The sequence below is a fragment of the Theropithecus gelada genome, chromosome 4 (genome assembly GCF_003255815.1).
Source record: "Theropithecus gelada isolate Dixy chromosome 4, Tgel_1.0, whole genome shotgun sequence".
Lineage (NCBI taxonomy): Eukaryota > Metazoa > Chordata > Mammalia > Primates > Cercopithecidae > Theropithecus > Theropithecus gelada.
This window is the reverse complement of record NC_037671.1, coordinates 88565295-88586753: the sequence shown is the minus strand read 5'-3', so window position 1 is coordinate 88586753 and position 21459 is coordinate 88565295. Positions and strand designations below refer to the sequence as shown.

Below are 21459 nucleotides of genomic sequence, written 5' to 3'. Positions count from 1 at the left end.
TGCTACTTCTGTAACAATCACACTCACGAATTTCCTGTTTTCGCATAATTCCTTATTGGAGTTTCCTTGGCTTAAAGAACTTAAGCTGATTCAAGAAAATTGATTTAGGATTCTGTAATAAGATGGATTTTCATGAGTGTACAAATGGGTCAAGAAAAAGATGGATTTTTATTGTTTCAATCCTTTGGGGGAAGGGATTAATAAGGATAAGAGTGTGTGTGTGTGTTTTCCTTAGCATTATTTCTGCTTTCTGTCAAATAGCGTTAGTGCTTTTCAAATGAAATAATATATACCTGGGAGCAACCAGTCTCGTGGAATATGGTTTAATAGTTGGTTCAGTGCAGTTTCCTACGTGATTTCATGGCATTATTTCATACAAGTAGGAAGGAGGCTTTAAGTTTCCTTTCTGTTTCCCTAGAATAGGTATAAAAACTGGGAATTTGGATGCAGTGAATTAACCCCTACACCATTTTGTTTATACCTAGGCAGTTTCTGACTTCCTTTGTGTATTCTAGAAACTTGAGAGCTTCAGGTAGCTACCATGGTATTAGGATTACAGTTCTCTAGGCCGGTATTGCTTTGGGGGAGAATAGCATTCATCAGTCCCCAATTAGTTCATTTTTGCTGATTATTTATTTATTTATTTTTTTGAGACAGAGTCTTGCTCTGTTGCTCAGGCTGGAGTGCAGTGGCACAATCTCAGCTCACTGCAACCTCTGCCCCCCAGGTTCAAGCAGTTCTTGTGCCTCAGCTTCCCAAGAAATTGGGATTACAGGCACAAGCCTGTCTGGTTAATGTTTGTATTTTCAATAGAAATGAGGTTTCACCATGTTGGCCAGGATGGTCTCAAACTCCTGGCCTCAAGCAATCTACCTGTCTCAGCCTCCCAAAGTGCTAGAATTACAGACATGAGCCACTGTGCCTGGCCACGTTGCTGACATCTTTTTGACATGCTGATGGATCAACTTACTGAGTTCATTGACTTTACCGTGATGTTAACTTCACAGGAGTTGAACTGAATGACCGACTCTTGGGAAGCCAACTTTTGGCCTGCACCCTCTCCCATAACACACTCTTTGGGGAGGTACCTTCAGACCTGATGGTGAAACCTGATGGGCCTTATGACTTCTACCAGCATCCCAATGTTCCAGAAGCCCGGCAGTGTCAACCTGTGCTTCAAGGTTTCTCAGAGGCTGTCAGTCACTTGCTGCGGGACTGGCCAGAACACCCAGTGCTTGAACAGGTAGGGCAGCTGTTGAGGAAGGAATGCTCACAGTACTGAATCTGCAAGGAGGATGCAGCCTCACCATTATCCCTGGGGGCACCCACTTGCACATGCATACGTATAAACAAAAGCTTAAAGAACTGCAGTTCAATGAGATGCTACTTACTAACTGTAGGATGAACATACCAGTTTTGTATTTCTCTTTTATAAATGATGTTTGGGGATTCTGTTAATTTTATTTGTTGGTTAGGAGTTGCTGACCACATAATAAAATGTTGCCATGTTGCTCTGTTTATTCAGAGGTGTTTTAAAAGTAGAGAATTGTGGGGAAACGTCTGGTCAGGACTCTCTTCAGTACCCTGTGACTTTGGATCACTGGTATTCCTACTGAGATACCCAAATCTTTATTTCTGCAGCTCCTGGTTGTAGTGGACAGAATTCGTAGTTTCCCACTTTCCAGTCCCATCTCAAAGTTCCTGAATGGCTTAGAGATCCTTCTGGCAAAGGCACAGGTGAGCTAATCCCTCTCTTCCTCATTTTTGTTGGTGGTCAGTTGGCAAAAGATGTATCTTGTGGCACCTTTGTTGTTAGACAGAAAATTATAGTTTGGGCTGGAAAAAGATAAACATCCTTGGTTTTTCTGGCATGGGATGAGATCATTGCCAGTGAGGCCGTTGCCCCTGTGGTGAGGGTTAGCTGCCTTGCCTTTTATCCAGTGGGATGCAGTATCCACCGGTAATGAGGGTGCACTCCTTCCGGCCTTCCAGGTGGGCCTTCAGTCCAACTGAGTGCCCACATACACTATCCCCTTCAGTGCCCTCATGGCCTCTGAGTTAGCTGTTGCCTCCCCATTGGACAGGAAAGGGCCACATGTCTTTCTTCTAGGTCAGATAGCAAACAGCACAAATTCAGACTCCAGTCTGTAAACACTGTGCTTTTTTGCCAGCCTCTAAACTTGGCTCTGATGGAGTTCTGTCATGTGAACAGAAAGAACTTGAAGCTGGATACACTGTAAATTCATTCCTGCAATTGGTACAAGTTGTTTAAGGGCCCAGTAGTCTTCAGTCAAGCAAAGTTCAAGATGTTCTTGAGGGAGGAGGTGATTATGGCATTGAATAATGTCCATAGTAAATTTTATCTTTGTTTCTTTAGGATTGGGAGGAAAATGCAAGTCGAACTTTGTCTTTGCGGAAACATCTTGATTTGATCAGTCAGATGATCATTCGGTGGCGTAAACTGGAGCTGAAGTAAGTGACTCTCCTTCCCTCTCCTAAACTTAGGTTGTAAGGGCTTTTGTTTTTTGCTAGTTTAAATTTCTTCAGGATTTATATAGTATTACAGCTACAGAATGTGCTTTTCAGTTATTAATCACAGCGTTAACAGTAGGGCATTAAAATCACCTGAATACAGTCCAGACAACAGCATATATTCTTGAGGGAGGAAACTGGGTGGCTCCTCCATCTCCATTTGGGAGGAGAGGATAGTGATCATGTAGCCTCTGCATCTCTGGTGTCAGATATTTCAAATGGGTTTCCCTAAATGCCTCCTTGGCTTCTTCTCGTTTCAGCTGCTGGTCCATGAGTTTAGATAATACTATGAAGCGCCACACTGAGAAATCGACCAAGCACTGGTTTTCCATCTATCAAATGCTTGAGAAGCACATGCAGGAACAAACAGAAGAACAGGAAGGTAATGCCTGGCAATACATTTCCTGCCCACTTAGAGCTTCCCAGCTAAATGGAGTGCTGTAAAGTGTAACATTTTCCTGCTCCCGCTTCTCCTGCTACATTGCTTTCATGGGAATGCCTCCCATTTGACTTCATGATATTTCTGAGAGGTCAGCCAAGAAAACTGTAAATCGTGCTTGTCTAACTGAGAGAATAGTAACAAAAGTCTGAGAGGTTTAAATGTCTTCTCCAAAAGTCTAGAGAACCAGTCATATGATAAGGTTTCCTTCTTCTCTATGTTCATGATAGAAGTCAAACTGAAAGTTGACCTTTTGGTAGGTAGTAGCCAATATGCTTGAATGAACAGTCTTTTTTTTTTATACTTGTGACAAGCATCTTATAATTCATTTTCATAATTTGCTGTGAGTGCATTTAACATATGCCCTGTGTGCAGCTGCTACTTTTGTTTATGTTTATTTATTTTTGTCTTGCTCTGTTGCCCAGGCTGGAGTACAGTGGTGCCATCTCATCTCACTGCAACCTCCGCCTCCCAGGCCCAAGCGATTCTCTCCTACTTCAGCATCCTGAGTAGCTGGGATTACTGGTGCCCACCACCATGCCTGGCTAATTTTTGTATTTTTAGTAGAGACGAGGTTTCACCATGTTGGCCAGGCTGGTTTTGAACTCCTTACCTCAAATGATCTGCCTGCCTTGGCCTCCCAGAGTGCTGGGATTACAGGCATGAGCCACCACACCTGGCCTGCTACTTTTAAATCAGCTTAGAATTTAGCCATGGTCCTTGCTTGAGAGTTTCACATTGTGATGTCTACCTCTTGGCCATCCATAGTATCCCAAATAGATTGCATGCACGTTAGGAATAGGGAGTCATGGTCGAAGGAACATATATATTTTCCTCTTTGAATTTTTAAAGATGACAAACAGATGACCTTGATGTTGTTGGTCAGCACGTTACAAGCATTTATTGAAGGATCCTCGCTGGGAGAGTTCCATGTGCGACTTCAGATGTTACTGGTTTTCCATTGTCACGTCTTGCTGATGCCACAGGTTGAAGGAAAGGGTGAGGATTTTTTTTTTCCTTTCCTTTGACATTGCATTACTAAAATGAGTTAGGCTTTGAATTTTCTACATGAGACAGGTGCCTCGTTGCACTCTAGGTTTTAAATAAGACACAGTTATGTTTAATACAATTCACATTAGATATAGAGAAGAACATTCAAAATGAGGTGCAGATGACTAGTGAGCTCTGGCAGAAGTAAATTGCCAGGTGAAGATCTCAGGACCTAGCATGTTGAGGCAGCACATCTCTCTGTCTAGACACTATAAATGTCCTGCTAAGCTGCTGCTTGATCCAGGCCATTATTAGTTTCTTTCATCCAGTGAAAGCACTGCCAACCATCAAGGAACTGCACATAAAGCTGCCCGCTGTCAAGTACTATCCCTGACCACAGCAATTGGGATAAAAGTCTCACTACAAGATGAGTATAGATTCTACATGAATGAGCATATGAGGTGAACTGCTTAATATGCCATCTTTTTTAAAAAGCTCAGTTTCTGCTGATTTTACAATAAGATTCACAGAAAGAATTTGACATTGTGATTTTAGAAGAACCTAGGAGTACATCATCTTCAAGAAAAAAAAGTGCAAAAAAACATCTGTTATAAGCAGAAGTGAAAAATAGGGGAGTATTGACAGCCTGCATCTCTGGGAAATGCTAAACTCAGACAGGATCCCTAAATAACATGCCTGTGAAACTCAGTGTAATCTCATGGCATAGAGAGTAATGAGGAAGGATCATCACTGAAATATGAAGGCCACAGCTGGCACCAGTAGCACATGCAGCAAGTGTGGTGTTTTTGTTTCCTTTTCATTTCTTCCAGATTCACTTTGCAGTGTTCTATGGAATTTGTACCATTATTACAAGCAATTCTTTGACCGGGTCCAGGCCAAAATTGTGGAACTTCGTTCCCCCCTAGAAAAAGAACTTAAAGTAAGATGAACAGCTGTCGTGATCACTCTTGGGAGGACAAAATCAGCAAATTCTCTTTCGTTAACCCTGTTGTCCATTTAACACTGAGGCAGGGACCTAGGGGAATACAGGAAAGCATTGCCACTGACTGCTAGGGAGGATGGCAATATATACATCAGTGGCATTGACTTTTTTTGTCACCTGCAGAGTGTGTGAGGGATTGGTGGAGTGGCCAGTCAGAGCCTCCTCAGAGAACTGCCACAGAAATCTGTTTGTGCTCCCCTGGTCTTGCCCAGGCCTGTCTCCCACCTCAGAGCTATGCCATGGCGTGCTGGTCCACACACCATTGAATTACCACGGAGGAAGGAGGGACTTCTCTTTTTGATATTCCCAGTGGTTGTGGAACCAACCATGGTACAAGGGACATGACTAACTTGGCGGTTCCTAAGCTGGAGTATATGTCAGGTGACTTAGTGACTGTAGCAGCACTCTTTTTTTTTTTTTTAATCACTTTGAGACCAAAACGTGTTGATTTTGTTTTTTGAGACCGAGTCTCACTCTGTTGCCTAGGCAGGAGTGCAGTGGCACGATCTCAACTCACTGCAGCCTCTGCCTCCCGGGTTCGAGCAATTCTTCTGCCTCAGCCTCCTGAGTAGCTGGGATTATAGGCGCATGCCACCAAGCCCGGCTGTTTTTTCTATTTTTAGTAGAGACGGGGTTTCACCATGTTGGCCAGGATGGTCTCAATCTCCTGACCTTGTGATCTGCCCACTGTGGCCTCCCAAAGTGCTGGAATTACAGGTGTGAGCCACCACACCTGGCCCATGGTTTCTTTTTTAGACTTGTTTTACTTGTTCACTGACACACAGTCCTGTGTTTGGGATAGAGTGGGCTCTGGTCTTTGCTGAACAGAAATCTAGAAAGAAACAAAATGACAGTAGCTTTATAAAGCCATTTCTTGAACATCATTTATCTTACAGGAATTTGTTAAGATTTCCAGGTGGAATGATGTCAGCTTCTGGTCCATTAAACAATCTGTAGAAAAGACACACAGGTAATCTGTCTTTTAAAACTGGGGACAACCAAAATAGAATTTTGTGTGGTTGGGAGCAAGACTACATAGTTACCATAACCTGACTTAATATTAAGTGTGTTAAACTTCTCAAAAAATAACACTTTGATTGTTTTGATGTTGCTTTCAACACCACCCTCTTCTTCTCTGAGCAAAGTCTACCTGCAGTAAGGATTGGTGTGCCTTGAGACAAAGCAGGCTATGTCTCAAGTCTTCTGCCACCCACTAGCTGTATACTTTGAGCAAAGCAATCCCATTCTTTCTGGCTTTAGTTTCTCTTCTAGAAAAGGAGGATAACAATAACTGCCATACTTTTTCTCTTAAAAATAAAACAACTATTAATATTTAAGGAGATCACTGTATATAAAAGGTACAGGGTATTAAATTATGTATGCATGCATGATCATGTATTTTTTATATTTCTTCACTTGCTAATCCAGTTTTTTTCTTCTTATCTCTGTGATTACCTGGGGACAGGACCCTCTTTAAATTCATGAAGAAATTTGAAGCAGTCCTGAGTGAACCCTGCCGGTCATCCCTGGTGGAGAGCGACAAGGAAGAACAGCCTGACTTTTTGCCCAGGCCAACAGATGGAGCTGCAGTTGAAGCGTCTTCCATTCAGAATCTGAACAGGGCACTGAGGGAGACCCTGTTAGCTCGACCAGCAGCTGGGCAGGTACTTGGTTGTGGGACAGTGCTGGCTTATTCCCAAGCCGGTCAAGTGGGATCTATGTGTTATGTGCAAGGCATGCCTCAGTACTAGACAAGAAAATGCCTTTGAAATCTTGTTCTTTGGACATAAATAGTATGTATTTGTTTGCCTGACTTCCCTGCAAAATAAGGCAAAAAATCTTGATCTCGTTGGTAAAAGGTTTTTTTTTTTTTTTTTTTTTTGCTTTTTTTGAGACAGAGTCTCGCGCTGTTGCCTAGGCATGATTATGGCTGACTGCAGTCTCAACCTCCTGGGCTCAAATGATCCTTCCACGTCAACCACCTGAGTGCTGGGACCACAGGCACATGCCACCATGCCCGGCTAATTTTTTTTTTTTATTTTTTGTAGAGATGAGGTCTCACTTTGTTGCCCAGGCTGGTCTCAAACTTTTAGTCTTCTTTTTTTTTTTGAGACGGAGTCTTGCTCTGTCACCCAGGCTGGAGTGCAGTGACGTGATCTTGGCTCACTGTAAGCTCCGCCTCCTGGGTTCACACCATTCTCCTGCCTCAGCCTCCCGAGTAGCTGGGACTTCAGGCTCCTGCCACCACGCCTGGCTAATTTTTTGTATTTTTTAGTAGAGATGGGGTTTCACCATGTTAGCCAGGAAGATCTGAATCTCCTGATCCGCCCACCTTGGCCTCCCAAAGTGCTGGGGTTACAGGTATGAGCCACTGTGCTGGCCGGACTTTTAGTCTTAAGTGATCCTCCCTGCCTCTGCCTCCCAAAGAGCTGGGATTATGGGCATGAGTCATCGCACGTGGCCTTGCTGCTTAAAATTTAATGTCAGCCTGTGAGAAATAATTGTGCTTTTACCTGTGAACATTTCATCTGCTATGAGCAAAGATTTGAAGCGTCAGTTTAAGAATATGCCATTGAAGCTGTCTGTGGGCTACCACATGAGGAAGCTACTGCACAGGGTGTGAATATGTGCCATGATGTGCTGGTTTATAGCAGATGCTGATTACTGTGGTGTAAATACTCCCATTATGGCAAAATTTCAAGAACCAACAGTTAAGATTTGGCTTGCATAATTTCTGAAAATTTAACAGTGATAAATCTTGAGTTAGCAGGTCTGTTATAGAATGGATGTTCCTGCTTCATGTCCTTGGGTGTGGGGAGCTCCAGGATTGGAAGGCACTCTTCAGGAGAGTAATTTCTGGGTAGGCGTAGTGGCTCACGGCTGTAATCCCAGCACCTTGGGAGGCTGAGGCAGGAGGATCACTTGAGCCCAGGAGTTTGAGACCAGCCGAGGCAACACATGAGACCCTGTCTCTCCAGAAAAAAATTACTTTTTAAAGAGTAATTAGTTTTGTTTTCTTATTGTATTTCCTACCTGAGGTTCACAGAGTGAGTAATGAATGTCCTTAAGCTATTTTTGTTATTTTAGTTGTTCAAAACTCATAATAGAAACTGAACATATAGCCATAAGATGGCTGCAGAGATATGATATGGCTACCAAATTTATTTTCTTTTGACTGTATTTGTCAGCTCACTGCTTCTGTCATTCTGATCAACAATTTTGATTTGCTAGTAATGACAACATAGGAAGTTCAGGAAAAAACTAAAATATGCCCTTGACGGACGAAAGCTCTTCCCTTCATATGATATCTGAATTCCTGTGTCTGGGGTGCGGTGGCTCATGCCTGTAATCCCAGCACTTTGGGAAGCCAAGGCAGGCGGATCATTTGAGACCAGAAGTTCAAAACCAGCCTGGCCAACATGATAAAACCCTGTCTCAATTAAAAATACAAAAAATAGCAGGGCGTGGTGATGCATGCCTGCAGTCCCAGCTATTTGGGAGGCAGAGGTTGTAGTGAGCCAAGATCAGGTCACTGCACTTCAGCCTGGGTGACAAAGCCAGACCCTGTCTCAAAAAAAAAAAGGAAAGAAATCTGAATTCCTGAAATTTGAACTGTTAATTAGGGGTAAATGGTCATAGGAGTAGGACCAGTTTCGCCTGGCTACTGTGTCTGAGAAACACAAAGTGGCTCAGCACCTTGAGGGCATCAATGACATTATTCATTCTACTCTGTTCATAATTCAGAACTGGAGGCTCCTTGTGGCTATCATAGCAAGCATTGCTGGATGTAGGGGCATGGGGATCCTTCTGTTATAGTGATCTCATATGGAGCAGTAATATGGTTTTCTAAATATCCGCAGTATGTCTCTTTTAATTTTAGTGATGCTATATTTGTTCTCATGAGACTTCGGACATGGTGGTAATTTAATATTTGCTGAACTAGGGATGTGTTTGTGTGTGCAACAGTTAAATTTAATTCCCGTGCAGGTTAAAATGATGCCTGCCATTCTTGGCAGTGAGGCTAACCTGTCCTTTGTCTCACAGGCCACAATTCCAGAGTGCTGTCAGGGCGCTGCTCCTTCCGGCTTCGAAGGGGAGCTTCTACGTCGCTTGCCAAAGCTCAGGAAACGCATGAGGAAGATGTGTCTGACGTTCATGAAGGAGAGCCCCCTGCCTCGCCTTGTGGAGGGCCTCGATCAGTTCACAGGTGGGTGCCAGCGTCCAGGTCAAGGGTGGATCTTTCTCTCTGTTTTCCCCAGTGGCACAGGAGGGCTGAGAATGTGGCACCTGTGTTCTTTTTTGATATCCTGTGTAGTGCTGAACATTTGATTGAATAAGCAAGTGGGCTTAAAAACCCACAGAGCTCAGAAACAGGAGCCTACTGAGAACACACAGTCGTAATTTTCACATTATCGTCCTCTCATGTAACCTGGCACTGTGCCATCTTTTATGAAAGCCTTGTCTATACTAGTTCCTGTTGGTTGGCGGTACGGGTAAAGGGGCACAGAGGTGGATTTCCCAGTGTCTAAGCTGTCCCCACTGTCAAAAAGTTGTCTCATTTGAGGAGGATTCATCCCCATCTTCTTGCTTTCTTCACTTCAGAGAGGCACAGCAGTTTCATTTCTCAGGCTGTCTTTGCTCAGGGAAAGTGAGAGCCAAGATCTCATAGTGTAACACAGCAATAGCTGGGAAGGGAGCCCAGAATTTTATAGAATGTTTGGGCCCCTGGCAGCCTCTGACTACCTCCTTCACCCCATCTACCCCCCACCCGCAGCGAGTGTGCTGTCAGTGAGGCTGGCTTTCTTTTAATGAGGTTGCATCTAATCTCAGGGAGCTCTTCTTTTTTTAAAACTTGTCAGCGTTGCTCAAGGTGACTCAAGCCTGGGGATGGGGGTGAGTGGAATACAGATCCATTTGCATCTCCTGGAGAGGGGATGTGCTGCGGGATGTAAAACCTCCCTTATCCTCTAACTCTCCCACACTGTCAGTCTGATGTCTTTGGTGTCCTTGTACTCACTGGTGACTGCCTATGTTTGGCTGGTAGTGCTGCCTTAATGCAGTACCACAGACTGGGTGGCTTCAGTGTGAGGCTAAAAGTCCAAGATCAAGGTGTCAGCAGGGTTGATTACTTCTGAAGCCTCTCTCCTTGGCTTGCAGATGGCCACCTTCTCACTGTGTCCTCCCGTGGTCACTCTTCATCTGTGTGTTCTGTGTCCTGATCTCTTCTTTTAAGGACTTCAGTCAGATTAGATTAGAGCCCATTCTCATTTCACCTTCATTACCTTTCTAAAGGCCCTGTCTCCAGATATAGTCACATTCTGAAGTTCTGGGGGTTGGGACTTTTAACATGTGAATTGAGGGGTAAGGGAAGACACAACCCAGCCTATAACACTGCCTGCAGCAGGGAGGCGGCACCCTTGTGTTATTGGTACCCATGTGTATTCAGGAAGGCAGCTTGGTGCTGTATAGAAAGAACTTGGGCTTTGGAGTAAGGTGGGCCAGTGTTCAAGTCCTGGCTCATCTACTCATTAACCACATGGCCTTCAGATAGTGACTAGACCTCACTGAGCCTTTCTTGAAATCTGTAAAATGGAGCTACAAATAGGTGCTTCTGAAGTTGTGCACATGAAAAGAGAATTTACCATGTACCAGCTATAAGTGGAAACTCAACACACATTAATCTGAAATTTCCTTCAAGTGATTATAAAGTTCTAGTATAATGCACTGCACATAGTTGGTGCTCAATAAGTGCATTTGCTTGATGGATTATAAAACCCCTAAATACAAAAGAATGACTGCTGCTGTTTGGGTTGTTATTGTCAAGAGACTTGAAATCCTGTATGTTATTTTTCTATTTCCGTGCACCTTGACCAGTTTGGTTAAAACACTTAATGAGATTTTACCAAATGCTAGGGACTATATTAAGTACCCAGGGTATAAAGATGAATGATACTTGGCCTTTGTTCTCCAAAAGGTCCCTGGTGTTGGGTAACAAACACATTACCAGACCCCTGGGATTTTCTTATTGTCTCCCCTCCCCACCTTGTTTTCTCTTACAGGTGAAGTGATTTCCTCTGTGAGTGAGCTGCAGAGCTTAAAGGTAGAACCCTCTGCAGAGAAGGAGAAGCAGCGGTCAGAAGCCAAGCACATTCTCATGCAAAAACAACGAGCTTTGTCAGACCTCTTTAAACACCTTGCAAAAATTGGTAAGGTTCTCGCTTGAAACCCAATGAAATGTAGTCACCAACTTTTAGGAAGAGAAATGACATGTCTGATTTGGGGGAAATTCCATAGACAGTTGAGATAGTGGACAACAGAAGGTACAGGCAAGGTTTCCAGATGTCTAAGAGTTCCACTCACATGCAGGAAAATCCTATGACCAGCCACCTATGATTCCCAGATACTTTCCGCTTTGTATGAGGTTTCTCAGAATCTATATTTTTATTTATGTTATGTTATATGTTACGTTGTGTTATGTTATGTTACGTTGTGTTACGTTACGTTATGTTACGTTGTGTTACGTTATGTTACGTTATTGAGATTGAGTCTCACTCTGTTGCCCAGGCTGGAGTGCAGTGGTGCAATCTCGGCTCACTGCAACCTCTGCCTCTTATTGCCCAGGCTGGAGTGCAGTGGTGTGATTTTGGCTCACTGCAACCTCTGCCTCCTGGGTTCAAGCGATTCTTCTGCCTCAGCCTCCCAAGCAGCTGGGACTACACCATGCCTGGCTAATTTTTGTATTTTTACTAGAGACGGGGTTTCACCGTGTTAGCCAGGATGGTCTCAATCTCCTGACCTTGTGATCTGCCCGCCCCGGCCTCCCAAAGTGCTGGGATTACAGGCGTGAGCACTGCGCCTGGCAGAATCTGTACTTTTAAAATTTCTGTCACTGCATGCTGTACCATTGTTTGCTGCATAGCATAGAGAGCAGTGCTTCTCAAACTTGAACGTGCATGTGAATCACCTGGGGAATCTTGTGGAAGTGCTGCTACAGATCCTGTTTCAGTTGGTGTGGGTGCAGCCTGAGAGTCTGCATTTCTAACAGGCTCTCATGCTGTTTAGAAGACTTTGCTTTGAGTAGCAAGAGAAAGAGGGGCACATCCATTCTCCCTAAGCATCTTTGCTTAAACAAAGGCTGTTTATTTCCTAGGTTTGTCATATCGCAAAGGTCTTGCATGGGCCCGTTCAAAAAATCCTCAAGAGATGCTTCATCTTCACCCGTTAGATCTCCGGAGCGCATTGTCCATCGTCAGCAGCACTCAGGAGGCTGATTCTAGGTTTGTCTGGTTTTTTTCCCTACTTATAAATGGAACAAGTAATTTAAAACTTGTCCTCATTTGCAAAAGTGGGGATAGCAACACCACTGTGGCTACCAAAAGTGCCTGGCTCAGGAGGTGACTCCTGATGGACATTCAAATGGAAGTGTGAGGCTGGGTGCGGTGGTTCATGCCTGTAATCCCAGCACTTTGGGAGTCTGAGGTGGGCAGATCACTTGAGGTCAGGAGTTCAAGACCAGCCTGACCAACATGGCAAAACTCTGTGTCTACTAAAAATACAAAATATTAGCCAGGTATGGTGGCACATGCCTGTAATCCCAGCTACTCAGGAGGCTGAGGCAGGAGTATTGCTTGAACCCAGGAGGTGGAGAGGTTGCAGTGAGCTGAGATTACACCACTGCACTCCAGCCTGGATAGCAAAGTAAAACTGTCTCCAAAAAAAAAAAAAAAAAAATTTCTTTTCTTTCTCTTTCTTCCTTGCATTCACCTCTCCATTCTTCTTTTTTTTTTTGTCTTTTGATTTTCCTGAGGTCTACTCACTTCATTTGATCATACATGTGGAAATCTATTAGAAAATGGTATATTTTTAGTTGCTCTATATACATACACTCCTCATAAGTTCTAATATGTTATTGAATTTGCAAGTCTATACACTATTGAGACAGGCAGAGCTACCTCTATTTACAGCACAGCAGAGGATGTTGTGAATGATGCTTTGCATGAACTGGGTATAGTACACGTGTGTGTTTTATTTGCTCAGTTGGCCCTCCCAGGGCTTTAAATTTGAATTCAACAGAACATTGTAGAAGGGAAATTTTACATAAGCATTCTGGATTTTCAGGTTTTCAGGAAAATTTGCCAAGTAGGCTTGCATTCCCATTTGGTCAGCAGTGCTGTAGTTGAATAGTAGTTTCCTCCTTTTGAAAGGACACATGCTCTCCAGCTTACTTGAACCCTCAACAACCCCTGTGTCTTCCCCACATTGAGGTCAGCTGTCACTGCCATGCATCATTTTGTGCTTGGCTGTCCTCAGTCCTCTTACGTTATTTGCCTGGCCCCTGTAGGCATCAGAGTTTATGATCCCCTAGCCTCCATTGCCAAGATAGGAAGAATTCATTGAAGAAACCATACAGATATAGTTCAGCCATGACAATTTTCACTGCCTGACACAGCCCTGAAATCTCCACAGCTCATGATACTTCCAGTGCTAAGTTAAGTAAAGGACTAATGAGTGCCTCACCGAATGAGTCCTAATAGAAGTAAACCACCTCAGACAGCTGACTCTTGGTTATGGCCAAATATACCAGTATCTGAGTTTTTCAGGATCTGGGGTGGGAGAGCGTGGTTTTAATTAAGTAAATGATGTTGATATCTTTTCCAGGCTGCTTACAGAAATCTCGTCTTCATGGGATGGATGCCAGAAGTATTTTTATCGCTCTCTTGCACGGCATGCCAGGCTTAACGCAGCACTAGCAACTCCTGCCAAGGTAGAATGATAGAACATGAGTCTTACAGGGGCTCAGGGAAAGCTCTTGTTCTGTTCATCCCAGGGTCGCATTCTCAGACCTTGTTAAGTGATAACAGCCTGTTAGTGGAACTGAGCTTTTTGCAGTACATCCTTAAACTTAAAATAAATATCAATATAATTTTGTGCAAAATCAGAGAACACCTTAAATAAATTCTGTTACACTTGCCAGCAGGACAAATTTTCTTAATGTTTAAGAAAAATTAAAAACTTAAAATGGAGAATGCCATCTTTAGATCTTTCTTCCCTTTGTGAATTGAGAAAAGACCACTAATAAATGCATTTTGGAGTTAAATCCAGTTCCCGTCTATGGAATATCAATGATCGGCGCAAGCATAATTGGAGAAACACTGCTCAAAAAAATGAATGTGTCACCTCTAGAGTGCGGCATGTCTGATGCTTATAGTAGAAACAACTTTCTAGAGGCACATCTGTGAGTGTTTGCCAGCAGCCCCTTCAGCATGTTTTTTCTTCTTCTGCCAGGAAATGGGCATGGGCAACGTGGAGCGGTGCAGAGGGTTCTCAGCACATTTGATGAAGATGCTCGTCCAACAGCGGCGCTCCCTGACCACGCTCAGTGAGCAGTGGATCATCCTCAGGTATCAGCCGATGAGTTGGGCTTGTGGCATGAATTCAGAAGAATTAGATCCAAGTCAGCTCAGAGTTGCTGCACATGGGGAGAGGAATAAGACATGCTCTCAATTGTGAAATGAATTTAAGGCCCAAAGAGGCAGGTAGGGTTTCTCCCAGCTCTGCCCCTTGCTTTCAGTGATATGCTTCTAGTGTCCCTCTCCCTCTGTGCTCTGACTGAACCTCCTGAGAATATGGAGCTGTGGAGATTTCAGGGCTGTGTCAGGCAGTGAAAATTGTCATGGCTGAACTATACCTGTATCTGGAATGAGGATATATATTGCCGAAAGTCCATGTGGGCCAATAGTTAGGCTTGTGTTCATGGTATTAGGGTGGGACGGTCTTGGGCACAGATGAGATTTGAGTCGGCTTCTGTTACTTCGGCTTTGGGGATCCCCCAGATGGCAGTCTGAGCCATACATGGAGGCTCCTCAGTGGAAACAGATAATTAAGAGATGAGGACAGTTAGGAAAGTTGTCATCTGTTGAATGGATTCGTGGCTGAGAGACAGTATTTCCAGACTGTTCACTTTAGCTTCAGGTATTTTCTCCTCCATTCATTAGGGTTTATGTAGCAAAGTACAGCACATTCACTAGATAATGCTAGTTGAAGTCACTGTAGTGGTGTGATTGTGTCATGATACTTCTCCTGAAAGACTGAGGGATGGGTTTAAGTACTTTGGGAGGCATTTTAACAGACTTTTTACCTATCTGGGGGATTCTTCCTTCTTGACTGTATAAAAAAACCCATGCTCGTTCAGAAACACAAATTTCTTTTAAAACAATGTGGTGACATGGTTTAAAGTGTCATTCATTGTGTTTTTCCCATGGGTTTCTCTGTACAGGAACCTCCTCAGCTGTGTGCAAGAGATTCACAGCAGGCTGATGGGGCCCCTGGCCTACCCCGTGGCCTTCCCTCCTCAGGATGGCGTGCAGCAGTGGACCGAGCGCCTGCAGCACCTGGCCATGCAGTGCCAGATCCTGCTCGAGCAGCTCTCCTGGCTCCTCCAGTGCTGTCCCAGTGTAGGGCCAGCTCCAGGCCATGGCAATGCCCAGGCACTGGGGCAGCCTCCTGCCCCCTGCCTGGAAGGACCAGAACTTAGCAAGGGACAACTTTGTGGAGTATTACCAGACCTAATTCCCTCCAATCTGAGCTACCCATCTCCAGTACCTGGAAGTCAGCTGCCCTCTGGTTGCCGGATGCGGAAACAGGATCAGCTTTGGCAACAGTCAACTATGAGAGTAACAGAGATGCTAAAAACCATTAAAACAGTGAAAGCTGACGTCGACAAAATTAGGCAGCAGTCTTGTGAGACTCTCTTTCATTCTTGGTAAGTGTGTCTATGTCTTTACACTTCTCTGTGTGCTTAGGTTCTTACTGTGCTTATCCAAATTGGGGGTGGGAAGGGAAGGGTGTTAACAGAAAGCAGTAGCTTTTAGACAGTCCTGGAGTCTGGGGAACTCGTCAGTTTGGGGGATGGGGTGGGGTGGGGATAGGGAGTGTCATCTGCAGGTTCTGAGACTTTAGTTAGCAAAAGGATGCCAGACAAAGCCCTAAATAATCCACAGAGAGAGCAAATCACATCCTGCTATTTGTGGTGGTCCAAAATAAAAGCCTATCACACCAAAGACTAATGATAATGGAATATTATTAATGGAATAAATTTATCATTTATTGGAATAAATTAATTGGAATAAATTACTAAATTTATTCCATTACTAAACCTAGGTGTTTAGTAATAGAATCAAATTATGAAAATAATTGTGCTTCAGTCCTCTGTTCCTCAGTGGACCTGCACAGCACTCTGTGGCATGTGTTTAGCTGTAAACTTCAGCTATGGTGAGTTCTACCTTGTGTATATTATAGTGGTTGCAGGGAGGGGTGTGTGTTTGTGGGAACTGTAATGCATTCCTTTCAACATTGTGGCATTTCTGTTGCAGGAAAGATTTTGAAGTTTGCTCTTCTGCACTGAGTTGCTTGTCCCAGGTGTCAGTTCATTTGCAGGGCCTAGAGTCCTTGTTCATTCTTCCAGGGATGGAGGTTGAGCAAAGAGACTCACAAATGGCACTAGTTGAAAGTCTGGAATATGTAAGAGGAGAAATTAGTAAAGCCATGGCTGACTTTACTACCTGGAAGACACATCTGCTTACTTCAGGTAGCCAAGGAGGTAAGGAATATTGTTCAGTCAGGGAATGGAAGCCCACTGTAGAAATGATGTCTTGTAGATGTAAGTCTCATTGTCCTAAAGACACATTATGTTTTGGGCTACACGTACCTGTCCAGGGTTCTGAGGCAGGGAGGTGCGGTTGAAATCCACAGCTCTTAACTTTTTTGCCCCATTTGTTTGGATGCCTGTTACATACTTTGTAACACACATAGGAAGGCAGCATCAGCTCACTGTCTGTTAGTTTTCCCTTAGATTGAAAAAGCTTGGCACTGATATTTGGACTAAGTTAGTGTTTATTCATACTGTCTTAACTGTTATTTTCATATTTTTTACATTATTTTAGTAAAAAGTTTTTAATACAAGGTAATAAACTTATAAGTTTATCGAGGCAAGGAATTTGTCTCTTCTTTGTATCTGGCACAGCTTGACTCAGTGGCTCATCAAGAAATGAGTGTTTTTAATGATTTCCAGAGGCACTAAAGCAAATGATTGGTGTTTGTATGTTTGTTTTACACCATGTTACTTGCTAGGAAATCAAATGTTGGACGAAGGATTTGTGGAAGATTTTTCAGAGAAAATGGAAATTGCTATCCGAGCCATCCTCTGTGCCATCCAGAACTTAGAAGAAAGCAAGAATGAAAAAGCAGAGAACACAGAGGAGAACACTGACCAAGCGAGCCCACAAGAAGAGTACGGTATGTCTGAAATCAGGCAGAAATTAGTTTCATGCCTGTTTTAATTTTTGTATTTGATGATTTATTTCTGTGGCTAAATAGTTAAGGATTGATGTTAGAAACAGATGACTACATGGATAGAGATGAAAGGATTTGTTTTCTGTTATTCATCATGTTGTTTTCTCTGAATGAATGAGGCAGCAGGCTTTGAGAGACTGCAATCAGGACATCTAACAAAACTCTTAGAGGATGACTTCTGGGCCGATGTGAGCACTTTGCATGTGCAGAAAATAATTTCTGCCATCTCTGAGCTGTTGGAGAGGCTGAAATCGTATGGTGAGGATGGCACAGCAGCAAAGCACCTGGTAACTAACTGTTCTTTACAAACTTCTTCCTCTTCAGAATGCACTGAGCAAAGGCAGAGTGGGCTTCACCTCCCTGCACGTGGATAAGTCCCAGAGCAGGCCTCAGTTCCAAAATCACTAAGAACTTGGTCTCTTTATTTATACGTGCAAAGTCATCGACAAGCTTTGAAAAGCTTAGGGCTTGCTAGCTAATTGTTAGATGCATAGGTGCAGAAATGCTAACCATTCAGAATATCTATTAGGATTCTTTCATATCTTACACACTCCCAAATATTTGATGTTACTGATAGATGACGTTATCAACGGAGGCTTAGCGGCCACCCTATGTAAACACCATTCCCACTACAATAAGTGAAGAGTAAGCAGTTGTAGTCTTTGCAGTAAGTCCAGAGAAGCAACTTACTTTGCAGAACATTGTATGTTATTCTGTAGCATTGCCTCCAGTGCTAACTTTCAATCAGCAGAATTTATTTATAAACATTTTATTTTTATTATTTATTTTATTTTGGGACATGGTCTCATTCTGTTGTCCAGGCTGGAGAGAGGTGGCGTGACCATGGCTCACTGCAGCCTTGACCTCCTGGGCTCAGGTGATCCTCCCACCTCAGCCTCCCAAATAGCTGGCACTATAGGCATGCACCACCGTGCCCAGCTGATTTTTAAAGTTTTATAGAGATGGGTTCTGGCTATCTTTTTTTGTTTGGTATTTTTTGTAGAAATGGGGTTTTGCCATGTTGCCCACGCAACATGAACTTGAACTCCTGGGCTCAAGCAGTCTACCCACCTTGGCCTCCGAAAGTGCTGGGATTAAAGACATAAGCCACTGTGCCTGGCCAACATTATATTTTTAAAAAACCAACATTGTTAGCCAAATGAGACATTGGTTTGAGATTGTACTTTTGTGACGATATATGTAAATGAAGAAATCTCAGTGAGCTGTGTGTATTGGGGTGGGATGGGGGTTACAAACACATACATGTAACTTGCCATTAGTACTATTTAGTACATTCACAATGTTGTGCAATTACCACCACTGTCTAGTTCCAGAACGGAAATCTGGTACCTGCCAAGCAGTGTGAGCAGGCCTTTTGTTCTGTTTTGATCTCAGTTCTTCAGCCAATCCTGTTCCTTGCTGGTGCGCCTGGTGCCGGTCCTCTCCAGCTACTCAGACCTCGTCCTCTTCTTCCTGACCATGTCTTTGGCAACTCACCGTAGTACTGCAAAGCTGCTCTCTGTGCTTGCCCAGGTCTTTACGGAGCTTGCCCAGAAGGTAAGGACCGTTCACGTGGTGCACTATGAGCAGCAGGGACCCAAGTAAATTTCATATCATTGGTCTTTGGTGTGATAGGGTTTTATTTTGGACCACCACAAATAGCAGGATGTGATTTGCTCTCCCTGTGGACTATTTAGGGCTTTGTCTGGCATCCTTTTGCTAACGCTGTTTCCACTAAAGTCTGGGAACCTGCAGATGATACCCCCTATCCCCAACCTACCCTATCCCCCAAACTGACGAGTTTCCTAAACTCCAGAGCTGTCTAAAAGCTGCTGCTTTCTGTTACCACCCTTCTCTTCCCATCCCCAATTTAAACCCTCTTCAGCTAACTCTTGCACTACAGTTGTAGGATAAACCCTTAAGGCTATTGTCTTCTTTTAACCATGTAGGTGTAACTGTGATTAAATGATAATGGACCTATTATTAGAGTTTTTTTCCCACTGTCGCGGTGGGTCATGCCTGTAATCCCAGCACTTTGGGAGGCTGAGGCGGGTGGATCACCTGATGTCAGGAGTTCAAGACCAGCCTGACCAATATTACAATGAAACTCCATCTCTACTAAAAATACAAAAATTAGCTGGGCGTGGTGGCATGTGTCTGTAATCCCAGCTACTCGGGAGACTGAGACAGGAGAATTGCTTGAACCCGGGGAAGCAGAGGTTGCAGTGAGCCAAAATCATGCCATTGCACTCCAGCCTGGGCAACAAGAGCAAAACTCCATCTCAAGTAAATAAATTAAATAAATAAATAAATAAATGTGGTTTTTTTGGTTTGTTTTGGTTTTTTTTGTTGTTTTTGGAGACAGAGTCTCCAAAATTGTAATTGTGATTACAGGCACGTGCCACCACGCCTGGCTAATTTTTGTATTTTTAGTAGAGATGGGGGGGGTTTCACCACATTGGCCAGGATGGTCTCGATCTCCTGACCTCGTGATCCATCCACCTTGGCCTCCCAAAATGCTGGGATTACAGGTGTGAGCCACCGTGCCCGGCCAGTTTTTTTCTTTAGCAGGGAAGTAATTTGTTCTTTCAGGCATGTACCCAGTATTGTGAAAAGCACTGAGGTTGTAGAGATTGTAGACCCTCCCCTTGAAACTCAGGGGCAGCAGACAGTGAAATCTAATAGCAACATGGTGTGGGTAGGTCTAGTCATAGAGGTGTCCAGCTCTCGGTCTCTTAACCTCACCAAGCCTCAGTTTCCTCATTTGTAAAATGAGATCTGCCTACACTTGTATGCATTTTTGTGAGAACCACCTGCATTTGAGTATATAAGTTTTGTTTTTCTTCTTCCTTAGCATTCTAAGATTTTCTTCAAGCTAAATACAGATGAGATGTACTTGAGGAAGATATGAATTTACAAACTGAAGATGGGGTCTAGATTTCTTATAAACAATTAAGAGTTCTTAGTTCTGAGTCTCTGAAATACTGGAAAGAGTTAAAAAGTGGAAGCCAAGCCTAATGCCTTGTATCAAGAGGATAAAAATGTTTATCTGTAGTAATAATAAGTAAAAGAATGAGTCTCAGGTTTCTCCCCCTCTGGTGGGCACCAAGCTAGTCTTAACATTCCATTGCTTCTTGGAGAAAACACTGTATGCTAAAGACAGTGGCAGGAAAATGTATGGCACGGGTGCCTTGAGATTTGGCTCAGCTAGATTTGTCCATTTGCACCGTAGCTTTTGTCTGACAGGCTGTAGAATGACTTTGGCCTTTCAAACCTTTGTCTGTTTGCGGGTAGGAATGGTTCTGCTATGTGTAGAATGTTGGGAGCCCTGTGGCTATCCCAGACGTAGCAACTGCAGTAATATACTCTGGTAAGGGCATCTGAAACTCCCTCCTGTGTGGTCTTATTCATCTGTCTCTGAATGTTTCTCATTTGAATAATGTAGTTCAACGGGAAAATCAAGCAGGTAAGCCAAACTGTATTTTCCAATCAACATTCTGAGAATATATGTCCTAAAAGTGGGTTTGCCTTTTTAAAAATTTTTCTAAGTATGCAAATTGTATTCATATCTCTTCTGAGTAGTTCCAAGGGAACTTGAAAGTAGGTTAGACAGCACTAAGATAATAGATATAGGTTGTAATTAAAGCTCTTGATCCACAGGAAGCTGTTTCTGTGTAACCAAGTCATAATTAGTGTTTACTGGTTTTTGGATCTTAATTCCTTGCTAATTAGCAGCTTATTTTTTTGTGCATTCTCATCCTCAGATTGACAAATATCTTCATAGTATATATTTTCTCTTACAAAACTAAAATTTCTGATTGACAGTCACTACTTTTTCTTTTTACTTCTGCCCAGCGGGCTAGTATTCTTCTCAGGTTATTTTCCTGTATAAAATAGTTTTTTTCAACATTTCTGTGTCTGACTGTGTTCTCTCCAGAGCCTGTTCTTCCCTTGCTCAAGGACTTTTTCCTAAATACTGTCCTTCTAGTATACTTCATTTAGGTTTTTGTCTTGGCAAAGTGACAAATGACCACATGCCAGTAGCTTCTACAAAGTCAAGTCCTATGTTAAATCTGATGTCAAGCTGTAAAACTGCATAACTGTTAGCACCAAAGAGGAAAAGAATGTCAGAAGTCTACTGTAC

General features: G+C 43.3%; 1 protein-coding gene and 1 long non-coding RNA gene across 3 annotated transcripts in view; one reads left to right on the top strand and one right to left on the bottom strand.

Moving 5' to 3' along the window:
- MDN1 (midasin AAA ATPase 1) overlaps positions 1–21459 on the top strand; it is a 185658-nt gene that overhangs the window by 137220 nt on the left and 26979 nt on the right. Inside the window, exons 66-84 of one of the 2 annotated variants that reach the window (XM_025384537.1) lie at positions 1008–1243; positions 1642–1737; positions 2378–2472; positions 2793–2914; positions 3824–3970; positions 4792–4901; positions 5861–5934; positions 6430–6628; positions 9009–9171; positions 11024–11170; positions 12115–12241; positions 13623–13728; positions 14250–14365; positions 14931–14936; positions 15241–15726; positions 16337–16563; positions 17094–17258; positions 17439–17602; positions 18711–18872. In XM_025384537.1, coding sequence (XP_025240322.1) covers positions 1008–1243; positions 1642–1737; positions 2378–2472; positions 2793–2914; positions 3824–3970; positions 4792–4901; positions 5861–5934; positions 6430–6628; positions 9009–9171; positions 11024–11170; positions 12115–12241; positions 13623–13728; positions 14250–14365; positions 14931–14936; positions 15241–15726; positions 16337–16563; positions 17094–17258; positions 17439–17602; positions 18711–18872 — 2948 coding nt within the window. The remainder of the gene's footprint in view (positions 1–1007; positions 1244–1641; positions 1738–2377; positions 2473–2792; positions 2915–3823; positions 3971–4791; positions 4902–5860; positions 5935–6429; positions 6629–9008; positions 9172–11023; positions 11171–12114; positions 12242–13622; positions 13729–14249; positions 14366–14930; positions 14937–15240; positions 15727–16336; positions 16564–17093; positions 17259–17438; positions 17603–18710; positions 18873–21459) is intronic. The other variant, XM_025384538.1, reaches the window with a different exon arrangement.
- The window catches only part of LOC112623852, a 52373-nt gene continuing 31221 nt past the window's right edge, over positions 308–21459 (bottom strand). Inside the window, exons 2-4 of the long non-coding RNA XR_003119218.1 lie at positions 14142–14433; positions 5637–5796; positions 308–4883 (exon numbers count right to left, since the gene is read on the bottom strand). This is a non-coding gene — a long non-coding RNA (uncharacterized LOC112623852). The remainder of the gene's footprint in view (positions 4884–5636; positions 5797–14141; positions 14434–21459) is intronic.